Below are 26,235 nucleotides of genomic sequence, written 5' to 3' on the forward strand. Positions count from 1 at the left end.
CATGTGCCGCTCCAAAACTTTGTAACACATTTTGCCGCGTAAAAATGTAATACATTTTCATTCCTACCATTCCGTTCTTAAATCGCATTATAATGATGTGATTTATGAATGTGAATAACATTTGGAGGCAATAAAAGCATTTTATTTAAACATTTGGATTTTTACTATCGCCAAAGTGCTCTAACGATGAGCTATGTGATTTTATTTAAAGTGTTTATAAGAGAAACAAATGATAATGTTTTGGACTTTTAAATATGTATTTGTATTTATTTCATTATAGTTGTGAATAAGAATTATTGTGAATTTTATACAAAAAAAAATAGAGCCATTGAACAAAATTCAACAGAAATTTGTAGTTTGGATTAGCACACAGGATCGTGCCTTTTTAAAAATTAAACTTGATCCAGTTGTAATAAGTAAACGACGTATTTCATATTCGGTATTGCAAATAGTATTAACAACAACGTAATTTGCTTAATTCCATCATTTTATTGTACAATAGATGAATCAGTTACGCATAATACGGTAAAGAAATTGCAAACACTAATATTTCAAGTGATATTTGAGTTGAAAGGTTTTTCTTGAGGATTGATTTGGTTTGGAAGAGATCGATGCATAAAATTTATTCAACTATTGTTAGCGTCGATCATTTTATGAATTGAGTGTATTTTAATTATAGCTCACCGAGATAACCATATATCCATAAGATATACAGGGTGAGATGAAAAAACTGAAACCAACTACAGACTGCTGTCATTTTTAAGCAACTCGTCCGACAGCTGTAAAAATTATTCCAGTGACAGCTTTTTATATTGTTTACAAGCACACAAAAGCATTTTGGTGAGAATTTTCCAGAAAAAAAGTTATTTGTGATGGAGTTCAAGCGTGATAGTGTGATTTCTTTATATTTGGCTGGGAAACCACAAGTGACTATCGTTAGAGCACTCCAGCATTTAAATGTGAATAAATCTTTTGTGTCTCATACCATCGCTCGTTACCGTGATACTGGTAGTGTAGCCCGACGTCAAGGAAGTGGACGTAAGAAAACAGCAACATCAGCAGAAATGGTACGAAAAGTTGATCGAAACACGCGTAGCAGTGGCCGAAAAATGGCTCGTGAGCTGAACATATCGCAATATTCCATTTATCATATATTGAAAAATGAGCTCGGGGTAAAGCCATTGAAATTTCAAAAAATGCAAAAACTTACACCGCAACAGAAATAAAAAATAGACTCAAAAGAGCTAAAGAATTGCTTCGCTTGGCCGAAAGTGGTGAATTGCCGAATTTGGTTTTCTCCGATGAGAAAACATTTGCTGTCCTGCAGTTTGTAAAAAAGAATGTTCGTATTTACTTGCCAAAGAGGTCAGCTGAAAATGTGCACCTTCGGTTGGCCACCATAACTCAAGCGCCGGCCATGGTAATGGTGTGGCCCACCATAACAGTAGATGGTCGCTATCCGCTCATATTAATCGACCATGGCATCAGAATAAATGCAATATTTGGAGGAAAAATATTCTGGAGGATGTATTAAAGCCTTAGGCACGCAAACATTTTGGCCGCAGACCTTGGATTTTCTAACTCATCACCATTTTACTCAGCACGCTCCACCCAAGAATGGTTACAAAATGAGGTTCCTCGCTTAATTTCCAGCGCACAATGGCCACAAAAATCTACCAATCCGTTGAACTATTGTCTGGAGTATTTTAGATAGCAAGGTTGGCACTAAAAACTAACAAAGTGTCGATCATCTCAAGCAAGCGCTTCGGTAGGAATGGGCCAAAATACCGCAGAGCAACATTCGGACGGTTTCATTGCCCGTTTGAAGGCCATAATTCGTGCCAAAGGTGACCAATTTGAACAAATCTAAACTTATTCTAAAATTTGATGCTATTTCCGACATTTTTGCTTTCATTCGGTGAATAATGTAGCTAAAATCATCAAAATACCGAATATCGGGAGATACAGTTATATGGGGGCTATACGAAGACGTGGACCTGGACAAACAACTTTCTGTCTTTGACTGTAGTATCTATTACGAACTTCAAATACCAAATTTGAAACAATTCCGGTGAAAAATGTCGCTAAGATCATCAAAATACCGAATATCGGGGGGTACCGTTATAAGGGGGTTATAGGAAGACGTGGGCGTGCACAGACAATTTTCTGCCATAGGCTGTAGTATCCATTGCGAACTTCAAATACCAAATTTGAAACAATTCAGGTGAATAATGGTGGATCAAAGTACCGAATATCGGGAGGTGCCGTTATATGGAGGCTATACCAGAACGTGAACCTACATGGCCCATTTTCAATACCAAAAGTCCTGCAGACATTATATACATTTGAGTAAAATGTTGCTTTCATTCGGTGATTAATGTAGCTAAAATCATCAAAATACCGAATATCGGGAGGTACCGTTATATGGGGGCTATACGAAGACGTGGACCTGCACAGACAAATTTCTGTCTTTGGCTGTAGTATTCATTACGAACTTCAAATGCCAAATTTTAAACAATTCCGTTAAATAATGTCGCAAAAATCATCAAAATACCGAATATCGGAAGGTGCCATTATATGGGGGTTATAGGAAGACGTGGACGTGCACTGACAATTTTCTGTCATAGGCTGTAGTATCCATTACGAACTTCAAATACCAAATTTGAAACAATTCTGGTGAATAATGGTGGATCAAAATACCGAATATCGAGAGGTACCTTTATATGGGGGCTATACGAAGACGTCGACCTGCACAGACAATTTTCTGTCTTTGACAGTAGTATCTATTACGAACTTCAAATACCAAATTTGAAACAATTCCGGTGAAAAATGTCGCTAAGATCATCAAAATACCGAATATCGTGGGGTACCGTTATAAGGGGGTTATAGGAAGGCGTGGACGTACACAGACAATTTTCTGCCATAGGCTGTAGTATCCATTGCGAACTTCAAATACCAAATTTGAAACAATTCAGGTGAATAATGTTGGATCAAAATACCAAATATCGGGAGGTGCCGTTATATGGAGGCTATGCCAGAACGTGGACCTACATGGCCCATTTTCAATACCAAAAGTCCTGCAGACATTATATACATTTGAGTAAGATGTTAAATCATCAAAACACCGAATATCGGGAGGTACCGTTATATGGGGGCTATACGAAGACGTGGATCTGCACAGACAAATTTCTGTCTTTGGCTGTAGTATTCATTACGAACTTCAAATGCCAAATTTTAAACAATTCCGTTAAATAATGTCGCAAAAATCATCAAAATACCGAATATCGGAAGGTGCCATTATATGGGGGTTATAGGAAGACGTGGACGTGCACTGACAATTTTCTGTCATAGGCTGTAGTATCCATTACGAACTTCAAATACCAAACTTGAAACAATTCTGGTGAATAATGGTGGATCAAAATACCGAATATCGAGAGGTACCGTTATATGGGGGCTATACGAAGACGTGGACCTGCACAGACAATTTTCTGTCTTTGACTGTAGTATCTATTACGAACTTCAAATACCAAATTTAAAACAATTCCGGTGAAAAATGTCGCTAAGATCATCAAAATACCGAATATCGGGGGGTACCGTTATAAGGGGGTTATAGGAAGACGTGGACGTGCACAGACAATTTTCTGTCGTAGGCTGTAGTATTCATTACGAACTTCAAATGTCAAATTTTAAACAATTCCGATGAATTTTGTCGCAAAAATCATCAAAATACCGAATATCGGGAGGTACCGTTATATGGGGGCTATACCAAAACGTGGACCTACATGGCCCATTACCACATACCAAAAGTCCTGCAGACATTATATACACTTGAGTAAATTTTTTTCCAATCTACTTCATTCCGTTCGGAAGCTAGAGTGATTTCCACAGACGGATAGACTGACAGACGGAAGGACAATTCTAAATCGACATAGAATTTTATGCTGATCAAGAATATATATACTTTGTGGGGTCTAAAAGGTATATTTCGAGGTGTTACAAACGGAATGACAATCTTAATATACCTTCCATATTATGGTTAAGGTTATAAAAATGACAAACTTATGGCATTTGACTTTGTTGCAGTTTTTATACCCTCCACCTTGGAAAGAAGGGTATATTAACTTTGTCATTCCGTTTGTAACATCCTTAAATATTCGTCGTAGACCCCATAATGTATATATATATATATATATCCATAATCAGCATAAAATTCTAAGTCGATTTAACGATGTCCGTCTGTCTGTCGAAATCACGTTACAGCCCACATTATTTGACGTAGATAGACCAAAATTTAGCAGATCAATTTGTATTGTGTCTAGGATGGTTGGTATTGAAAATGAGATATATAGGTCCACATTTTGGTATAGTCCCCATATAACGGTGCCTCCCAATATTCGGTATTTATATGATTTATGCCACATTTTTTCACGGATTTGTCTGAGAATTGGTAGTTGTAGGTCATAATGGGTTCTAGTTCGTGTGCGAAACATTGTATATATAAGTTGACGTTTTGGTACAGTCCCCATATAACGGTACCTTCCGATATTCGGTATTTTGATGATTTTCGCCACATTTTTTGACGGATTTGTCTAACAATTGGTATTTGTAGGTCATAATGGGTTCTAGCTCCTTTGGCGAAACATTGCATGTTTAGGTCCACGATTTGGTATAGCCCCCATATAACGGGACCTCCCGATATTCGATATTTTGATTATTTTTGACACATTTTCCCATGAATATGTCTAAAAATTGGTATATGTGGTTCATACTGGGCTCTAGTGTTTCCTTTACCCTAAGGTATTTAAAGTTTGGCCTGGCCGAACTTAATGTTTTTTACTTATTTTATCTCACCCTGTATATGTTGATCACACACGATTTCATTTTTTCATTTTCTAATTTGTTGTAAATTTTAAAACCACCAAACAATTTTGATGAAAATGTTGTTAAAATAACACAACATGTGGTTCTGTGATGTCTAAACATTATCAATGACAACAATACTTACTGGATCCGCAAATTTCCTGATTGCCTTCCATTTTGATGCGTATTTATTATTAATACAATTAAAACTAATTCACTTTGCCAAATTTAATAAAACCAAATAATTTCTTGTTTTCACTGTTGGAAATCACTTTATTTTTTTTAATATTTAAAAACAAACATATATTCACTAAAATTATTTATTTATTTATTTTTTCAATAATTTCTATCACTTTAATATTTTCTAAATATTTTTTTTATGAATCACTTAAAAAATCTTCAAATACTTTTATATATTTTAAATTTGTCCGTGATCAAAGCGTATACAGACGAATGTATTTTAAAATGGAAAAATCTTAATGGCAAGCGCTTGGCCCGGAGTGCTGATGTGTGTGGATATGTGTGAGCGTGTGTTGTTGTGTGTGAGTTTTTTAATGGACCATGAAAGAAATCGAAGAAAAAAAACATTCACAAATAAATGGGGTTTATTAGAGGTATTATTGGTTTTCACTTTTCTTTACAAAGCAAATATTTTCCGATACCGACAGTTTATAAACAAAATGCACCGCCAAAATGCGAGAAAATGTAAAGCGCTAAAACACAAACCGGGAGAAGTGATGGGAACATTTCAACGACCAACTAGAATTGGGGTATAAACAATGTCTGGTCGGGCCTTGTCTGGTTGGCCAGAACGTAAACAATGAGAATAAAAAAACTATATTATTGTTGTTGTTTTTATATGTAAATGTTTAGACTTGATTTTTTATAACAAAAGCAAGTCTATTTATAAATAATTTATTTATATAAAAGGGTTGTTAATTTTTTTCTTCCACCAACACAAAGCATTCATTTGCCACTCCATCAAAATAATTTTGTGTATTATTTTAAGATTTTTTTTTTCTAATTAATTGCTGTTTTATTGAAATTTCGCAGACCGTGCAATTTACTTTTTTGGCACATTTTATTTCTTTTTATTTTTCGTATTTTTTTATTTTTCCCTCAGAATTCGCATTCTCTCTTTCAATGTAAAGACATTTTGATTTCACCCACTATTTCTATAATTTATTTCCTCTTTATATTTGTATTTTTTTTCTTGTCAGATTTTATTTTTTTTTTCTACATTTGACGTTTTTAACACAGTATAATTTATCAATGACTTTTGGTGCTAGTTGCTCATTTATCTATTATTAATTCAAATATTTTGCCTTCAAATTTATATAAAAAAATACGACCGTGTATAATTTTGTCGGCATTCCGTTCAAACCGCTAAATATTTTTAATTTTCCTTTACGCACGTTTGTTTACTTTGAATATCATAAATAGACTAGTGGCTCGGGTGCTTTTTTGGATATTCCAAAAAATTGGATTCTGTTAAATGTAAACACATTTAACATTTCTGTTGACGCAATGTAGAGAGGGGATGATCTTTCGTGGCATATTTAGTAGTGCTCTTCCCTTTAGCTCTCTTCAAGACATTTTAAGAGAATTTTTGTGTTGTTTTCCTTAATGCAACTGCAAATTTAATATCTGGACAATCTAACTTTTTACCATTTGCCATTATTGCAATTCCTAGACCAACCTCATACTACATTGATCTTCCTATCTCACCGAGTAGAGTCGATCTAACTATGTGTGCCTGTCCGTCTGCCTATGTCGTCTTGAAATTTGCATGGAATTAGGGTAAGGGTCAGAATATAAGTCTATGGTTTTTGCAGATGTTCGCAAAATATTTAAGTGAGAAAAAGACCAGGGCAGAAGCTTACCATTTTGGATGGTCATCGGATATTTGGAGGAAAATGTGTTCCATAACTTTTCAATAAAAATGCCGCCTATATTTTTTTAATGTTAAATGCCATTGTTCGGTTAGGTTTCGTAGGTTTTTGGAAAATACTAGTTCCTGATCTATAGGGATTATTCAAAAGAAGAACATAATAATGACAACATCTGTACCCTGCTAAATTGATTTCAATTTGTATACACTCAGCCATATGGCTACAGAGGGTAGGGTATATACAATTTGATGCGGTCAAAACGTGCCTAGTCGAAACAACGGTTCTAGACCCTAGGTCTCTTTGAAACAAATCCGTTTCAGAATATTTGGAGTCGATCTAGCGATGTCCATCCATCCGTCCGTCTGTCTGACTGGCTGGTGCACACGATAACTCTCGAAGGGAGTATGCGATTTGATCCAAACTTGGTACATCGTAATATTTTTGTCAAACTTAGATCGAGGTCGGAGATGGGCAATATCGGTCAACTCCTTCTGGTTCCTCCCTCACAAAATGTTGAAATTTCCAAAGAAATTTTTTTATTGCACAGAAAGAGAAAGGATGATCCGATTTTGCCTCAAATCTGCAAATCCTAATATTTCCATCAGTGCTAGGTCATGGACAATATCGGTCCAATCCTTCTGGTACCTCTCCACAAAAGGTACAAAATTTTGAATAATAAAATGTGAGGTAAGAGCCTGATATTTATATTAACCCAAGGTCTGGTGTTAAGATGGACAATATCGGTCCACGCCTTCTGGTACCTCCCCCACAAAAGGTCGACATTATCAAAAAATGTATTTTTTGAACAGAAAGAGAAAGCATAATCTTATTTTGCTCCAACTTTGCAAATCCCAATATTTGCGTCAGTGCTAAGTCAAGTGTTAAAATGGAAAATATCGGTCCACTCCATCAAGTACCTCCCCCACAAATGGTCAAAATTTCGAATAATTACAACTCTCATTAAATGTGATGTAAGAGTCCGACTGTCTTCAAACACACACGTCACAATATTTTTATTAGTCCAAGGTCTTGTGTGAAGATGGAATACATCGGTCTACTACTTGTGGTACCTACCCCACAGAGGGTCAAAATTTTGAATATCCATGAAGCTGATAAAACGCAAAATTAACATCCAATTTCATTCAGACTTGGCACATCTCAATATTTCCATCAACACGAGATTTGTTATAAAGACGGTAGAGGTGGGATCATTTCTTCAAGTACCTCCCCCACAAAGGGTCAAACTATCATAAAATCCGAAATAAGCAACGGGTAAGCTATTGAACCTTTGAACTACACCGATATTTCCCATCTTCGAACTCGATCAAGCCAGCAAGACAGACAGACCGACGGACACGGTTAGATCATCTCTAGACTGGCGGACAAACAGATAGATTAACAAACATGACTAGATCAACTCCAAATGTTATTAAACAATTTTCATCCAATGAAACATATGACCTAACTGTTAATTCCAATCATACCTTATAGGGAACGAAGAGAGTATTCAATTTGCGTAAAATTTCATATATAAGCATACTTATGGCTTTCCTTGCAGACAATTTCGAACTTTGTTTATCTCAATATTCCTATGAAAACTAGATCTGGTTTTAAGGTGGTATATAAAATTTTAACCCTTCCGCTACCTTTTAATTGGTTAACATTTCAAAGCAAACTACAAACATATTTAAGGAAAGCGAAAAAATATAGAAAAATTTACTCATCACTAAAAATATTATTGGGAATCTAAGATTTGCTGCGATCAACCTATATATTACATTTTGAGTTGACCTACTCATGTCGAAGAGTGCTTTATAACGCCCAGAATATGCTCATCGCTCGTTAAAAAATTATGGGTTGGATCCACAAAAAGTGCAGAGTTGAACTTAGTGTTGGGCTCAGCGTTGTTTTTTTATTTTTAATTAAAGTGAAAGAAATAGCGACAATTTTGATTTTTTTCAAGATTTGGAAAATATACAAAGTGGGTTGGTTATTGCGGGTTATGGTCGGCCCAACCTATTTTCTTTCTTTCTTTCTTTCTTTCTTTCTTTCTTCATGCATACATATTTCTGGCATGTGCGTTTTCCTTATCTCCTACTCCAAGATTTTTCTCTTTAATGTGCACATGATCATGTTAAATAGACTTTCTCTTATAACTCTCTTTGCATCTGTTAATCTAACATTCTCTGTAAATTAAATGTTAATTATATGCCTCAAAGCTTTCTGTGAAAAAAATTCTTCATGTTCATTGCATTTCTGTTAGAACAGATGTTGCTGCTCCAGAAACAGATCTTTTAACGTTTAACGTATTTATTTTCAAATTTCGGGACAGCTGTTTAGCTTTTGCTTCATACATTTTAAATCCACTTTTCCGTTATTCGAGTCAGTAAATCAAATAAGAATGTTGGCAGCTATTTAAATTTACACAAAAATAAATTCTATATACCCAGGAAAGAATTGGAAAAACTGTAATATTAACCAATAACAAATTCTTTAAATGCATTTCAAATGAGTTTATTGTATTTTAATGATACATACAAATTTATTTACAATTTCGACTTTTATACAATTTGTTTACTTTATCTTCAAAGTTCATTGTTTTATTTTTTTATTTTTTGTTAGTTTAATAGGTACAGAGATCTCTTTGAAACATAATATGTATAACACTAATAGTAGGTGTGACTCATTTTTAAGATTTGATATATACATACATCCTAGTCAATAGGTTGTATATAATTTAAATTCTTTTATATGTAATATTAATATGAAAGTACTGCGGATAAAAGTTATGACTTAAGAAATATGACATTCTGTTGTTTACGGTTGGCAAATATGTGTTAACAACTATACGAAATTGAAACCACAGATTTTCGCTCATCTTATGCTGATTTTTTCTATGGTTATATCTTCCATGGTACAACACTATGTATTGAAGGTATTAAATGTTGGACCAAATAGTTTCAAACGCCTGGAAATTTTGATCACCGACCGAACATGTATATATCTTCGTATCTCCCTGGTCTACATCGAACTGGGCATGGGTGTACACCTGTTTATATTAATTAATTAACATGTATATATCTTCGTATCTCCCTGATCTACATTATAAACAATCCTCACGAAATGTTGTAGGACTATTGTTTAACTAATATCTCTAAATCTAAAACTCCCTTATTCTATTTTTATTTATTATTATTATTATTATTATTATTATTATTATTATTATTATTATTATTATTATTATTATTATTATTATTATTATTATTATTATTATTATTATTATTATTATTATTATTATTATGATTACTATTATTATTATTATTATTATTATTATTATTATTATTATTATTATTATTATTATTATTATTATTATTATTATTATTATTATTATTATTATTATTATTATTATTATTATTATTATTATTATTATTATTATTATTATTATTATTGTTATTATTATTATTATATTTCGTTATTATAATTATTATTATTAATATTATTGTTATTATTATTATTATTATTATTATTATTATTATTATTATTATTATTATTATTATTATTATTATTATTATTATTACTTTATTATTATTATTATTTTCATTTATTTATTTATTTATTTTTTTTTTTTTTGATTTATTTATTTACTTTTTTTGGAAAGTGTCAAAGGAAGAAATATTCCAGATCAAATATCTACGTGAGTCTCTGAACCAAAAAAAAATATGTATACTTGTTTCTTACCGTATTGTTCTACGCTCTATTCTATTATCAATTTCGGTTTATAAAAACATTTCTTCAGCAAATGCTGCACGTTTCTGATATCGCTGCAAACTTTACAATAATTTTATTTCGTTATAATTATATTTCGTTATTATAATTATTATTATTAATATTATTGTTATTATTATTATTATTATTATTATTATTATTATTATTATTATTATTATTATTATTATTATTATTACTTTTATTATTATTATTATTTTCATTTATTTATTTATTTATTTTTTTTTTTTTGATTTATTTATTTACTTTTTTTGGAAAGTGTCAAAGGAAGAAATATTCCAGATCAAATATCTACGTGAGTCTCTGAACCAAAAAAAAATATGTATACTTGTTTCTTACCGTATTGTTCTACGCTCTATTCTATTATCAATTTCGGTTTATAAAAACATTTCTTCAGCAAATGCTGCACGTTTCTGATATCGCTGCAAACTTTACAATAATTTGCCGGCGTGCACGATAACTCTCGAAGGTACATCGATCAAACTTAGATCGAGTTCGGAGATGGACTTTATCGGCCCTCTTCCTCTGATACCTCCCCCACAAAAGGTCGCAATTTTCAAAGAAAATATTCTGCTTCTTAGTAAGGTAAAGGATTGTCTCATTTTGCTATAACTTTGCAAATCGTAATAGGTACATATGTTCTAGGTCAGGTGCGAAAATGGACAATATCAGCTCATTTCATTAAGTACCTCTCCCACAAAGGGTCAGAATTTTGTATAATTATAACATTTATAAACTGTGAAATAAGAGTCCGATTGCTTTCGAATTACAAAAATTCTACAATTTTCACCAGCACAAGATCTATTACGAAAATGGAAAATATAGGGCCACTCTTGCTTTAACCTCCCCCGCTAAGGGTCAAGATTTTAAGTAACTGTATTTTTAACAAATGCGGAAAAAACATTCGATTCTCTTCAAATTTAACGCATTATTAACACTAGAGCTGTTGTAATTATGCTAGATATTGGACCACACCATATGGAACCTCCACCCACAGATTCAAAAAAAAAAAAAACAACAAGTAAGCAAAGGCTATTGTCGTGCTGGGCCGACCATGTGATACCCTACAACACTACAATATATTCGAAGTCACTTTTGTCCAAATCAATTTTGGAAGATTTCAGTTTTGAAAAAAAAAAACAAAATGTCCCTGTTCTTAAATTTCGTGTCGATAAGTTTTCAATTGTGGCCTATAGAGCGACTACAAAATCAAAAAAAAATATTTTTTTTTTAGTCAATTTGCATCTCTAAATGTCCATCTTAAGAACAAGAGGCTTTAATTTTGACCCCATGAAAAATTTCGTGAGGATCGGACGATAATTGCGACATGCATATAATACCCTCAAAACGTAGTGTTGGGGGTGTAAACATTTAGAAAGTTTCCAATTCAAAATTGTAAGTCAAATTGAAAAAATCGCATGCGATAAAAAATATGACTAAAATTGAAAAAAAATCGACAAAAGATATTCACTTTTTTATTGGTATATTTTTCCGCGAATACCACTATATCAGGTACATTTTAACATTTTCCAAAAATTATCACATAGCTCATAAAAAGTGAATGAGGTAGCCAATATAGTCCAAATATGGGACATTGATCAGATAAAAAATGACCAATATTGGACGACTCCTTGGCAACCACCATTCGACCTTTATGAGGTCACCAATTTGAATTATCATAACTCAAATCAAAATATATTTAAATAATCGGACATTGGCTGAGGATATACAACGGCGAAACCGACTTAAACTTTTTAACTTATTCTATGTAAATTTTAAAATGTTCCACAAGTTACTGACATTCACATTACCACTAAACCGAAATTACAAAACCACCATCGTTATTTATTGCATCCAATTGACTGTTTAATTTGTGCCATATTTTTCAACAATTCCATTCGATTAGAACATTTCCTTGCAATTTATAATTTTGAATTTGTTTAAAATAACATTGGCACAATGTTTAGAGAAAAAACATTTGTTTGTTGTTCCTCTTCTCCTTCTCTTTTTTCATTTGGTGTCAGCCACTAATAAATCTGGCAATTAGTCTCATTTAAGACAATAGTTTTACATGACTTTGAATAACAAATTGGCCGGGTGCCAAAAATCAAGCTAAAATATGATGACATACTGAGCGCTTTCATATAGACAGACATACATACATACATATATTTACTTTGACAAACAACGACACAATTGAAATTGAAAATGTTGATGATTAGTTGTATTATGTGTTCAACAAATATAATATGAAATAAAAATATGAAATGTGGTCATAAAAAAAGCGAAAAATAAAAACCCATAGTGACAAATATTGCCGAACGACAGGGAATGTGAAAATAGAGGGGCATTGTATCGTTTCACTGTCATTGAAATATTATTTTTGAATGCATATGTCCACACATATTTGGACGCATTGTTGAAATAAAATGTATAAGTAAAGTAAATTTTGAAGTTCAATGTGAATTGTGAAGGACATAATGTGAACTTTTTAAATATTTGTTGCATATAAATGTAAATATATAAATATTGGATTCGATATTGAAAAAATAAAAGCATTTGAATTTAATAATCGAGAAACTTCCATTATAAACTGCAAACGCAAATGAAACCATTATGATAGTGTCTTAAAAATGCCTTTTTGATACAGGTACAGAACAGTTAATTGGGGGCTAGATAGATAAGTGGACCTACTCGTCTGAGTTTTTGCAAGGCGATCATTCATTTTAGCAATAAAATAAGTTTAAAACCGAATAGTGGTACGTTTCTTTACTTGGGGTTTGCAACAAAGTGGTTATGTAAACAGCAACAACTGTGGGGCTGAATACTACACTAACCTTTATTGGCAATTTTTTGCCAGAAAAAATCTTCAAAAACCAAAAAAATGAGCGGTGCTGTTAAATGGAGCCTCTAAGCAGAAATTTATCAACATGTTCCATTCTAAAAAACATTTTAGGTTTTAAGCCGAGTTTATGCAAAATTTTCCTACAAATCAACATTTTAGAAGGATGATGATGACCATCGGGTAAAATTTAGTGGGGGAAATAGAGCAAAACATTTGTGTTAAATTAAAGTCAAATTTTCCATTAAACCGCGAATATTTTTAATACGGGTGAAATCACAAATATACGAGCAGGTCAATTCTGACCGTTACATAGATGCCGATAGTAAATACATCGGATATATATAGCGAAATATATACAATGTGTATGTTAGCTTGGGATGTTAGCTTGAATGCATATATCTCATAAATGGCTGTACCGATTTTAACAAATTTTGTCAATTTAGAATGACCTCTTGGTATAAAAGTATAAAATCTAAAAAATTACATAAAAAGATGCCAATAATGATGTTAATATAGATTTTGTAGAATTTTGTGACATTTTTTATTATTTTTTCATATTTTTTATCGCATGCGATCTTTTCAATTTGATTTATAATATCGAAGTGTATATTTTGTAATATTTTTCACCTTACAACGCAGGTTAGAGTTATTTTATACAGAGTGCAATTATCGTCCGATCCTCACGAACATTTTCACAAGGGTAGGGTTGGGTTCAGAAGGACTAGGCCTATTGTTTTTAAAAATGTCCGCCATATATTTAGGGATTGAAGTGGACCGACAACTAAAAATGTTACTGATTTCTCAGCCGTTATAAAGGTCACAAATAGAAGCCAAAGGACACGAACTCTCGTATGGAGTTAGAGTTTAGGACAACGGGTACAATGGACCACTACTTTTGTGTGAAAAAACCAACATTCAAATTCTACCGAAACGCTGAAAATACCTTGCAGGCGAAATCCAAAATATACAAAAGGCGAACTTCTGGCTTTTTATGCTGATTTCTTTGACTAATATAGCCAAATATCGTAGACAAGTAAATCATATAGATGAGCCTAAATTTGGAGATACAGAGGGACCTCTTGCTTTTGGAGATGATCGCAACATATTTAGGGGTTCAAATGAACCAAAAACAGAAAATATGTCCTGATTACACAATTGAAGCCAATCGACACGCCTGAGAAGAGATGGATGACCATTTGATTATATTTAGCTGTAAAATGGACCACTACAACTAACAGCACGACGGAGTTCGTAAATATTGGCCAAATGTCCCTGGTCGAAATGCTAAAAGTAATATCTATCACTGCTCCTCCGTGATATAATTTCAAAAGCATTTGGGGCTTCTAACATATTGTAGTGCTGTAGGGTATCACATGGTCGGGCCCGCACAATTATAGCTTTTGCTTACTTTTTGGTAAATATTGGTCCTTTTATACTGGATTTACTTATAAAACCTTATAATGAAAAATTAGAGAATGAAATACAATATTTCGAATGATGTTTATACATGTTGATCAGAATAAGATTCAATAGGGATTTAGCCATATCCGTGCATCTTTGTGTCTGTCATTCTTTGGAAATTGCTGTCGTTTCACGGCTAAATAAAGTGGGTTGATGAAATTTTATTGAGATGCCTAATAGGTACATTGAATTTTTGGTATTGAAAATAGGCCATATAGGTCCACATGATATAACCCCAATTAACTGTACCTCCAGATGTAAGGTGCTTTGGCTATTTAAACAATAGTTTTTCTTTATATGTATGAAATATCTTACCAAAGAACTATCCATATAGATCCAATTTTGGGTATAGTCCCAATATAACTGTACTCCGATATTCGGTATTTTGAAAATTTCTGTCACATTTTTCACCGGAATTGTATAAATTTTGATATTTTGGGCGCATTATGGGTGTTACCTAGTAAAACAAAAAATTGCATATAAAAGTCCATGTCTTTAAATAACCATTATTCGGAATTTTTAATTTTTGCTACATTTTTCTACAGAATTATCTGAAACTTGGCATTTGGAGTTCGTAATAGGGGGAATTGCTTATTGAGGTCCACTTTTTCTTATAGTCTCATGTAACTATAAGACCTGCTATTCGGAATTTTTAAAATGTTAGCATCATTTTTCAAAAAACTTTTTTACATTTTGCAAGTATTTTTCAAATGGTGTAGTGTATTTTTTGCACAATACACCAGAAATCGGAAATCGATAACATTTGACAAAGGTATTTCCGAGCTTTATTGTTTCATTGTTTGTCGCATGCATATTACGAATGCGAGAGACCTAAACGCCAAAACGGATATTACGAATGCGAGAGACCTAAACGCCAAATCGGATGAAAAATATGTACGTCAGCTATAGCTTTATCTGAACCGTTTTTCTCCAAATTTTATGTACTTCCTTCTGGACTGAATTCGGTCGGATGTACCAAAATCCAGGACTTTTTGGCAGATATTCGTCATTTCGTGCACAATTAACCCGAATCGGTTAAAAATATGGGACCTATATCCAAATCTGAACCGATCTTGATAAAATTTGGTATTTAGTTCGTCCGTCCAAGTACAGTTCGCATTTATTACCCGATCCAGATGAAATTTTGCACAGATCATTTGTTTGGCTCAAGGACGAACCCTATTCGAGATCGGCTCAGATTTGGATATAGCTCCCATATATATCTTTATCTGATTTCAAATTAATTTTGTGCTAAATGGACAATACAAGACCGAATTTAAAAGATACAAATGCTTTGGCATATTTAATCCTTTGAACTTTAAATAATAATTATAATCATAGCGTGTACGATTAAATTCTCCCATAAAAACTTTTAATTGTTATGTTATACTAAATTAGTAAAGTGGTGTAGGGTATCATATAGTCGGCCCCGCCCGACTTTAGGACTTTCTTTACTGTTTTTTTTTTTTTTTTTTTAATAAATATTCCTTCCTTTTTCTTATTCACTATTCTTAAAGAACATTCATTCAACTGAACGCCTTCGAAGAAATGCATTGTTTAATGACTCGTTCTTATGACCCGATTTTTTGCACATGTTTTCCAAAAATAAATTATTTCAGAGAATTCAACTCTTAGCACTCTTTATGTATATTTTTGTTTTATATACTTTCACCCACATTAAGTGTTTTTGTCACCACCACCAATTTACGTAAATTAGTTGTATATAATATGGCAAATATAAAATCGGCAATACTTACCTATAAGATCATCAACTTTTTGCAAGTCTGCCAAGAAATTTCCATAAGACATTGAAATATATATTTAATGACAGCCGGAAGATATTTTAAAGATTAATATCAAATGATTGCTTCGTTTTGCATAAGAATGCAATTCTCTCGTTGCTTTGCAAATTTCAAAGATTAGGAAAATAAATATTTTATTTTTGCACTCACACAATCACACAAATGGATATAACGCAATAAATTAAATTGAATTAATAATTTCATATGATTAAATATAAATAATAATAATGACAAAAACAACACCAAACACACATTTCTTTAAATATTCACATATTAAATTAAAAGCAATTTGTTGATGGAAACGCCAGCCAAACACCACATTGAATTTTTATGATGAACAAACGAAAATCATGCTACTTGAGGAAGAAATCTGAATATTTGGAAGATAATACCACAAACAGGAGAAAGAAACATTAAATATATTTTCCTTAGATAAAAACACAATTTTCTTTGACTGAAGAGCGCGGGGGGATTCACTGCGCCAGAAACAAATATGAAAAAAAAAACAAAAACAACAACGCATTCGTGGTGATACCACACAACGTTTAGGAAAATGTGCTGGGCGATGCTGCTGATATATTCACTCACTGTGGCCAATTCAAATTGAACCGCATCGCATCGCATGCACACACACACACACTCAACACGACGACAATGAACCAGAACGTTTTCGTCTGGCTGTTACGTTACGTTCCGTCCGCACAAAGAAATGCACAAAGCCCGAGGATTTTCAATACGCGATGTTTTTCTTTGTCGAGTAAAAAAAGCACGCTGCGACGATTTTTAGAGGTAAAGACATACTGATTCCAGTTCAAAAAAATATTCAGAAATCTGCACGAGATTCCACGCTGGCTGCCGACGATGATGAAGAAGAAGAACAACAACAAGAATAACAAACAATACGCCAGCACATGAACCGCAATGAGAACGGCTGAGAGAATGGGAGAGACGCATCGAAGACCACCATGGAAAAGATGAGTGAAACAAAACAAACCAAAAGGAAAATGATTAGAAAAACAGCGGTTTTCCATAAGCACACACACACCGAGTTATTTCAACCAATGATTTTTATGATTTAATTCAATAATTATCTTGGAGAGATTTTCATTGTACATCCAGCTGCGTTCGAATAATTTTAAATGAATAAGTAAATTGGTGAATTTTTTGGGGTATTTAAGAAAGAAATGGAATTATTATTCTATAATTGGAATGAAATTGAATTCGAGCAATGTTGGTTTTCTTGACGCATTTGAAGAAATATGTTTTTTGGACTCGCTGTGTTTAAGGAAATGCCTTGCTGGCTTGGTTTTTTTCTATTCGGTTGCTATGTAAATTCACGGCTGTGAACTCATCCATTGTGCAGTGTGTATCGGAGTTTTGAAAGTTACATAGCAAAGCAACAAAAAATAGGAGGCAAATGTTTAGAAATTTTCAGATTAAGACTCCTTGGAATCCTTACATTTTAGGAATATATTATTTTTGGCAATATTATAACAATACGAGGAGTATTTTCGTTAAAAATCTTGATTCTCAAACGAGTCATCGAAAAGTTTTCGGTCCTTTTAGACATTGCATGATACCTACCCCCGAAGAACCCAAAATACAATTTTTTATCCAATCCAAATAAAAATGCGACTAGAAACCCTACCACAATATGGAAGTTTATCGACATTTTTATACCCTCCACCTTGGAAACATCCCTAATTATTCGTCGTGGACCCCATAAGTATATATATTCATTATCAGCATAAAATTCTAAGTCAATTTAACGTTGTCCGTCTGTCTGTCTCTCTGTTGAAATCACGATACAGCCCACATTATATGACGTAGAGCGTCAAAATTTAGCAGAATGGTTGGTCTTGAATAAAATGTGATATATCGGTCCACGTTTTGGTATAGTCCCCATATAACGGTATCTAAGGTATTTTGATGATTTTTGTCAATTTTTTCCACGGATTTGTCTAAAGATTGATATTTGTGGGTCAAAATGGGTCCTAGTTCGTGTGGCGAAACATTGTATGTATAGGTCCACGCTTTGGTATAGTCCCCATTGATGGTACCTCCTGATATTCCTAATTTGGATGATTTTTGCCATATTTTTTTACGGATTTGTCTAAAAGTTGGTATTTGTTGGTCATAATGGGTTCGCTGGCGAAACATTGCATGTATAGGTCCACGATTTCGTATAGCCCCATATAACGGTGCCTCCAATTATTCGGTATTTTGATGATTTTTGCCACATTTTCCCATGAATATGTCTAAATATTGGTATGTGTGGATCATAATGGGTTCCTTTACTCTAAGGGTAATAAAAGTTCGGCCCCGCCGAACCTTATGTTTATACCCTACAACACTATATGTTGGGGGTGTTATAAATTTGATTGAACCAAAAATTATGTAACACCTCGAAATATTGTTTTCCCACATAGCAAAGTATATATGGATCTTCCTATCTCGTCGAGCTGAGTCGATTTAGCTATGTATGTCCGTCCGCCCGTCCGTCTGTCCATGTTAATTTGTAATCACTTTACAGGTCGCAATTATGGCTCGATCTTCACGAAATTAAGAATGGAGTTGGGGATAGGGCCAGAATAGAACCCTATTTCTTTTGGAGATGATCGCATAATATCTAGGGGTTGAAATGGACCAAAACTGAACAATTTCCTAATTTTGCAGCTGTTCTACAGGTCGCAATTATAGACCAATCAACTTGGCATGGTTCTAGAGCTTAAGGCTGGGCAGAAGCCTTCCAATTTTGATGGTCATCGGGTAATATTTAGTGGGTGAAATAGGCCACAATAAAAGTCAAATTTTCCATTAAACGGCGAATATTTTTAATCCCGGCGAATCACAAATAGACGAACAGGTCAATTCTGACCGTTACGTAGATGCCGATAGTAAATATATCGGATATATAGCGAAATATATACAATGATTATATACAAAGGAAGGGAATGTTAGTTAGAATGCTTATATCACAAGAATGGCTGTACCGATTTTGACAAATTTTGTCAATTCAGAATGCCCTCTTGACATAAAAGTATAAAATCTAAAAAAGTTGCAGAAAAATATGCCAATAATTATGTTAATAAAGATTTAGTAGTATTAGTATTGTGTGACATTTTCTTATTTTTTCATATTTTTATCGCATGCGATTTGACTTATAATACTTTCTAAAAATTTTTCACCTTACAACACAGGTTGGGATATTATATAAGTATTGCAAATATCGTCCGATCCTCACGAAAATTTTCACAAGGGTAGGGTTGGGCTCAGAAGGGCTAGGCCTATTGTTTTCAAAGGTGACCGCAATAAATTAACGGTTGAAATGGACCAACAACTAAAAATGTTCCTGACTTTGCAGCCGTCATAAAGATCACAAATAGAAACCGAAGTACACGAAATCTTGCATAAAGTTAGAGTTTAGAGCAGCGGGTGCAATGGACCACTAATTTTGAAGTATCAGAATTACTTACAGGCTATATCCAAAATACACAAAAGGCGAACTTCTGACTTTTTTATGCTAATTTCGTTGACGAATTTAGCCAAATATCGTAGACAAGCAAATCTTATAGATGAGTCTAAATTTGGAGATACAGAGGGGCTTCTTTCTTTTGGAGATGATTGCAAAATATTTAGGGGTTCAAATTAACCAAAAACAGAAATGTTTTTCCGATCACAGAATTTAAGCCCATCGACACGCCTGAGAAGAGAGTTAAGGACTGGGCAGAATTCTAGCTTTTTGGATGACCATTGGATTATATTTAGCTGTAAAATGGACTGCAACAACAGCCCGACGAAGTACATAAATATTGGGCAAATCCTAATTTCAAAAGCGAAATCCTCCAATATGGATTTGGATACCGGACAAACATGCCTTACTAAATTACCCTAGGTCTCTTTGGAACAAATCCATTTCAGGATATTTGGAGTCGATCTAGGGTGTCTAGCCGTCCGTCAGTCTGTCTGGCTGGCTGGTGCGCACGATAACTTTAAAGGGAGTATTCGATTTGGTTTAAACTTAGAACATTGTACTATTATTGCCAAACTTAGATCGAGTTGTCTTCGAATTTCACAAACACCAATTTTTCCTGCGTTTCCTTTGTATACCCAAATATTTCTGTTAACCCTAGAGCTAATAGATTTCTCAGTTCACTCCTTCAGGATAAATTTTGAATAATTGTTCAATTTTCTTTACATTTTGCACATCCCAATATTTGTATCAATATTATATGAAGTATACTACTTCGGTCCATTGTATCTAGTACATTGCGCACATTTGACAATTTTCCTAAAATTATCACATATCTCGAATAAGGTCCAGGAAGTAGTCGATTTAGTTCAAATATGGCACCTTGTAATATTTATATCAGATTGGGATTGGACACGAAAACACAGTGACTTACACGCAAATTAGATCTAGATTATAACGGCATTTGATACTTTCTCCGAAAAAAATCTCAGTATAAAGGAAGATTTAGACATAGAAGAGAAACCTGTTAAGGTAAGGAAGCTAAATTAATCATTTTCACTTGTAATATAAAAATTCCGAATGTAATTTTCTATTGAGACTTTTAATCCTTTTACTTTCTGCCAACAAAGATATGTTATCTTACTTTCACCCATCAACTAAAAAAAATCAAAGAATGTTAATCAAAAAAATAATAGGTAAAATTTTTGCTTTTTTATATATGCTTGAATATATGAATAAACTGCAACCAACTTCAGACTGCTGCTATTTCTAAGCCACTCGTCCGACTGCTGTTAAACTTATTTTAGGCTCACCATATTTTTTACAAGCGTACAAAATCATTTTGTTGAGAATTTCCAGAAAAAAAGTTATTCGTGATGGAATTCAAGCGTGATAGTGTGATTTCTTTATATTTGGCTGGAAAACCACAAGTAGCATAGCTCGTTACCCTGATACTGGTAGCGTAACCCGACGTCAAGAAAGTTGACGAAAGAAAACTGCAACATCAGCAGAAATAGTTCGAAAAATAAAGAAGCGAGTTGATCCAATGACCATTTCGAACAAATCTAAACTTATTCTAAAATTTTATGCTATTTCCGAAAATTTTTTTGCTTCCATTCAATTAAATTTAAAAAAAATGTATTTTAAATTAATATGTTTCTTTTATTCTAAAATTATTTCCCATTACTATTCCACTTTCCGCTGATTATATCGACCCACCTCACTATCTAAAAACATAACGTATAAAATACGTAAGAATATCGAAAAGTTCAATAAACAAAAGAAATACAATTTGTGTTATTAATAAAAATGTTCGCATTTCATAAGGAAAACAAAAAGAATTGTGGCGTTGATTTTTTATTCTCTCCCCAATGAAAATTTATTGAAATTTGCATACCAACCGCAATCCTCTCGCAACCACTTTCAGGGAGAATTCGTTGTGGGAGAGCCTTCAATTCAAACAAAACCAGAATAAATGATTTGTCGTGCGCTACACGCTGTTGACGCGTAGAACTTGTTGCATAGGACACTCCATTCCGTTTCATGTGCCCGTTGTCTTCATTTGTTTATTTTCGTTGGAAAGTGAAAGTACTACGTGGAAGATAAACATAAACAACATGTTTATGTATGTATAATGGGAGAGAGACGCAATATCATTTGTATTTGCTCTCATGGCAAATGTTTCTCATTCTCTCTTTTTGAATTTATTTTTTTGTTTACCCCATGAAATAATTATTTGTGGGAATATGGAATTTTAATTACCGCATAGGTATGTACATGTGGGAGTGAGGTGTGTGTGTGTGCTTCGATTTACTGGGGGTGTAAATAAAACTGAACGATCAATCAATCCATTGAACTGTTGGCTTATATTAAATCAATTAGCGTATTTGGTATTAATCTATAAATTATATTATATTTGTTTAGGATGATTTATATGTGGATAGGGTTATTTTATTTTTCAAATCACGAGATATTTAAATTATCATAAATTTAGATATAATCAAGGAAAAAGAGATTACATTTTTTTTTCGACAGATGTGTACACTAGACACATATCATTTATGTATACACTATGTATTACATTTCTCTGTTGGTGAATTTGTGCTATGGCTTGTTTCGAATGTTATAAGAGCTTTAGTTGTTCAAAAGGTTGGAACTTTCTAGAAGACGTGCCAGTAGAGGTAAGCTGATGTATGCCATCTCCACACTAGATCTTGTGTGGATAGAAATATTAGAAGGTATGACATTTTCAAAGAATCAAATGGTTATTTCGCATTTTATGATCGTTTTGTTATTCAAAATTTTGACCCCATTATGGATGAAGAAGAAATGGTCCGTTCTAAACGGTCTATATTGGTAAAAATATTAATGTGTGCAAAATTTGAAGACATAAGGGGTATGATTATTGTTAACTTTTGTACTCTTTGTGGAAGGGGTACAGGAAGGAGTGGAAGCCCTGATGCAAACATTAGGTTTTACAAAGTTGACCAAAATCAGTTTTTTGGTTTCTCTTTACAGCCATGTGCCTGGGGGTATAAAAAGTGTGGAAGACTGAGGGAATTGATCACTCTATAGGTTGCTTTCCGATGTTAAAATTTTAAAACTCCGATACACGTGCCTTCTTTTTATACCCTCCACCATGCATAGTATGGAGGGCATATTAAGTTCGTCATTCTGTTTGTAACTCATCGAAATAATAATTTTAGAGCCAACAAAGTATGTATATATATTCTTGATCAGCGTAAAATTCTAAAATGATTTAGCCCTGTCCGTCCGTCCGTCTGTTGTAATCACGCTAGAGTCAAATCGAATAAAGATAGGAAGCTAAAATTTTGCACCGATCTGTATTTTGTCTACAGGCAAGTAAAGTTCGAAGATGGGTTATATCGGATGGACTATATAGCCCACATACATCGGTACCTCCGATATTCGGAATTTTTACGATTTTAACCAAATTTTCAATGGAATTGTCTGAAATTCTACACCAAGAGTTCTTCGTGACTATTTTAGCCTCTTAAAAAGAGTTGTATATGTATATACGCCTTATAACTGTACCTCGCGATATTCGGTGTGTTGATGAATTTAGCCACATTTTTTAATGGAATTGTCTAGAATTCTACATGAGGAGTTCTCTGTGACGACTTTACACATATATCATATAGCCCCCATGCAATGGTGTCCCCCGATATTGGGCATTTTGATAATGTTGGCTTCAAATCCACACAAGGAGTTCCTTCTGGGTACTTTACCCCCTGAAAGAGATTATGATTTTAGTCTGATTTTTCAATGGCATTGTCTGAAATTCTACACAAGACGTTCGGTGTCAGTACTTCACCACCTGAAAGAGAACTTTTTATATAGGTTGACGATAGCGTACAGCCTCATACAATGGTGCACCCCGATATTCGGTATTTTGATTATTTTAGCCACATTTTCAATGGAATAGACAGAAAACTCACACAAGGAGTTCCCCCTGAGTACGTTACCCTCTGGAAGAGAATTGTCTATATAGATCTACGTTTTAGCATATCACCCTCATAACGCTACCTGAGATATTCTGTATTTCCAGGATTTTTTTTGGTTCAAATTTCGTATTTGAAGTGCGCAATGGCTACTACAACATATAACGGAAAAAATTTTAAATTTTTTTAAAAATGTTCAAGTTCCTTCTAAACGGCGGAGGGTATTAAAACTTGGGCCTAGCTGAACTTAGCTTGTTTTTACATGTTCTTTTTTTAATTTCTTGATAATATTCCTAGAATGTATGGTATTAAAAATGGAACTTACGGACCCATATAACGGAGCATCGATATTCAGAAATACATTGATTCTTTTTTAGATTTTCTTTAACAAAGGCAAAAAATATGACATTCAAAGTTTGAATAGTTATTATACAAATGTTTGACCTATTATGGGAGGGGTCTAAAAAACTGACCCAAGCCTGATATAGGTACATTTCAATACTTATATCAGGCTTAGGTAGTAGTATTGTAATGTACGTAGTGTTAGCTATATCGGGTACCGCTTTCTATAAATATAAGCTTTTTTAATAAAGCAAATTTATTAATTTTTGTAGGGGATATGCAGTAGGAGTGGACCGATAGAACCTACCTCCAAAGCTGATATAAGTTTAGTAAAAACACCTGTGATCTAAAATCCTTATTTCAATAAGACACATTATGGAAATATCAGATGATACATATCCCGGTTAGAAGAATATTATCTTCACACTAAAAGGCAAAGCTAATCAATACATATTTTTTATTTTTAATGGCATTGAAGATCAGCCTTTTACAACAAAAAATATACCTTAAATGTCCCCCAAAAAATAACGTTACCACCCTTCAGTTTTCAATTCAGCTTTATATAGTTGTTTTTGACATCCCACTAGTATTTTCCTCAAGTACCACTAATTGAATTCCATCTGACCCATTGTCAAATGCCACAAACATACTTGACCATACATTTTTCTTAAAAAAATCCCAAGGCAAAAGAATAACACAAAACAATACGAAGTTCACCTCAGCGGTAAGCCAGAATTTTAAAAATCGCTTCTAGTCACTGCTACTACTAAAACTTTATTAATTTGTCATGTTTTTATTAAAAAAAAAAAAATAAAACAACAAATTAGTTTTCCTCTTCTTTTGTCATTCAGGGGATGTCTTCCTTTGTGTGCTCATTGTTCATTGCATTGTTTACAAACAACGCTTGCAGCCATGGATAAAAGTGAACATTCGAAATTTTAGAAAACTTAAAATCCTTCAGCCAACTTCAATGCGCATATGAAGCTTGGGGCACATTCTAAATAAACTTATGGAGGTAAACAATAAATTTTGCAAATCTTTTGTTATTTCGGAATGAGAAACACACAGAACAAGAAGAAGTGGAGTAAAATTTTAGAATTGTTCCATGTTTATTCATGAAACAATTTTAATTCATAAATAGAAGGATGTTTTGGTGCGTCGTTTGTTGTTTTGTACTAAGAACTTTATTTTTAAAAAAAATTTGTTTGGAGAATTATCAAATCTTTGTCTATCTAATTAAATGTGTCCTTGTTTTTTTGGTTCCAACATGAATCTCAAAGAACTTCTAATATCTACTGCAATAAATTTATTATTTTGAGTATCTTCTCATCAAAAAATCCAATTACCAAATAAAGAAGTTCCTAATGAACTTTTTGAAATCGAAAGTTCTTACCTACAACTAGAAACCATGCCTTGGTTATCTTTAAATATTTCTATGACATCATTTTTTCCTGATCGACATTTAACTTTGCAAGAAGTTAGAGTCGTAGACCGCGCAGAAATATACATTTAGTCAGAGTCATCGGATAATATCTAGAAAGAGAAATTAACCATTCATTTTGTGTGAATAAATTCCAAAATTTCTAGGACGAGGACATGAGAGACGTTATGTAGCCCCACGGTCCCTAACATGACCGCATGTCTATACCGACGAACGCGCTTCAATTAAATATTCGTAGTTGACCCCATAAAGTATGATCAGCATAAAATTCCAAGTCGATTTAACCATGTTCGTCTGTTTGTCAGTTTAAAACACGATACAGCCCACATTATTTGACGTAGAGCTTCTATATGAGATATATCAGAACACTTTTTG

The 26,235-nt window shown here is 33.3% G+C and overlaps 1 protein-coding gene across 3 annotated transcripts in view; it reads right to left on the reverse strand.

Moving 5' to 3' along the window:
* LOC101899976 (calsenilin) overlaps positions 1 to 17,533 on the reverse strand; it is a 389,863-nt gene extending 372,330 nt beyond the window's left edge. The window contains exons 1-2 of one of the 3 annotated variants that reach the window (XM_059120854.1): positions 17,232 to 17,533; positions 16,599 to 16,742 (exon numbers count right to left, since the gene is read on the reverse strand). In XM_059120854.1, coding sequence (XP_058976837.1) covers positions 16,599 to 16,650 — 52 coding nt within the window. In that variant the 5' untranslated portion in view covers positions 16,651 to 16,742; positions 17,232 to 17,533. Of the gene's footprint in view, positions 1 to 5,005; positions 5,953 to 16,598 lie in introns of those variants that run through there. The other 2 variants (XM_059120853.1, XM_059120855.1) reach the window with 2 other exon arrangements.
* Positions 17,534 to 26,235: the final 8,702 nt, after the last annotated feature.

The sequence above is a fragment of the Musca domestica genome, unplaced genomic scaffold, assembly GCF_030504385.1.
Source record: "Musca domestica strain aabys unplaced genomic scaffold, Musca_domestica.polishedcontigs.V.1.1 18, whole genome shotgun sequence".
In the NCBI taxonomy this organism is placed as follows: domain Eukaryota; kingdom Metazoa; phylum Arthropoda; class Insecta; order Diptera; family Muscidae; genus Musca; species Musca domestica.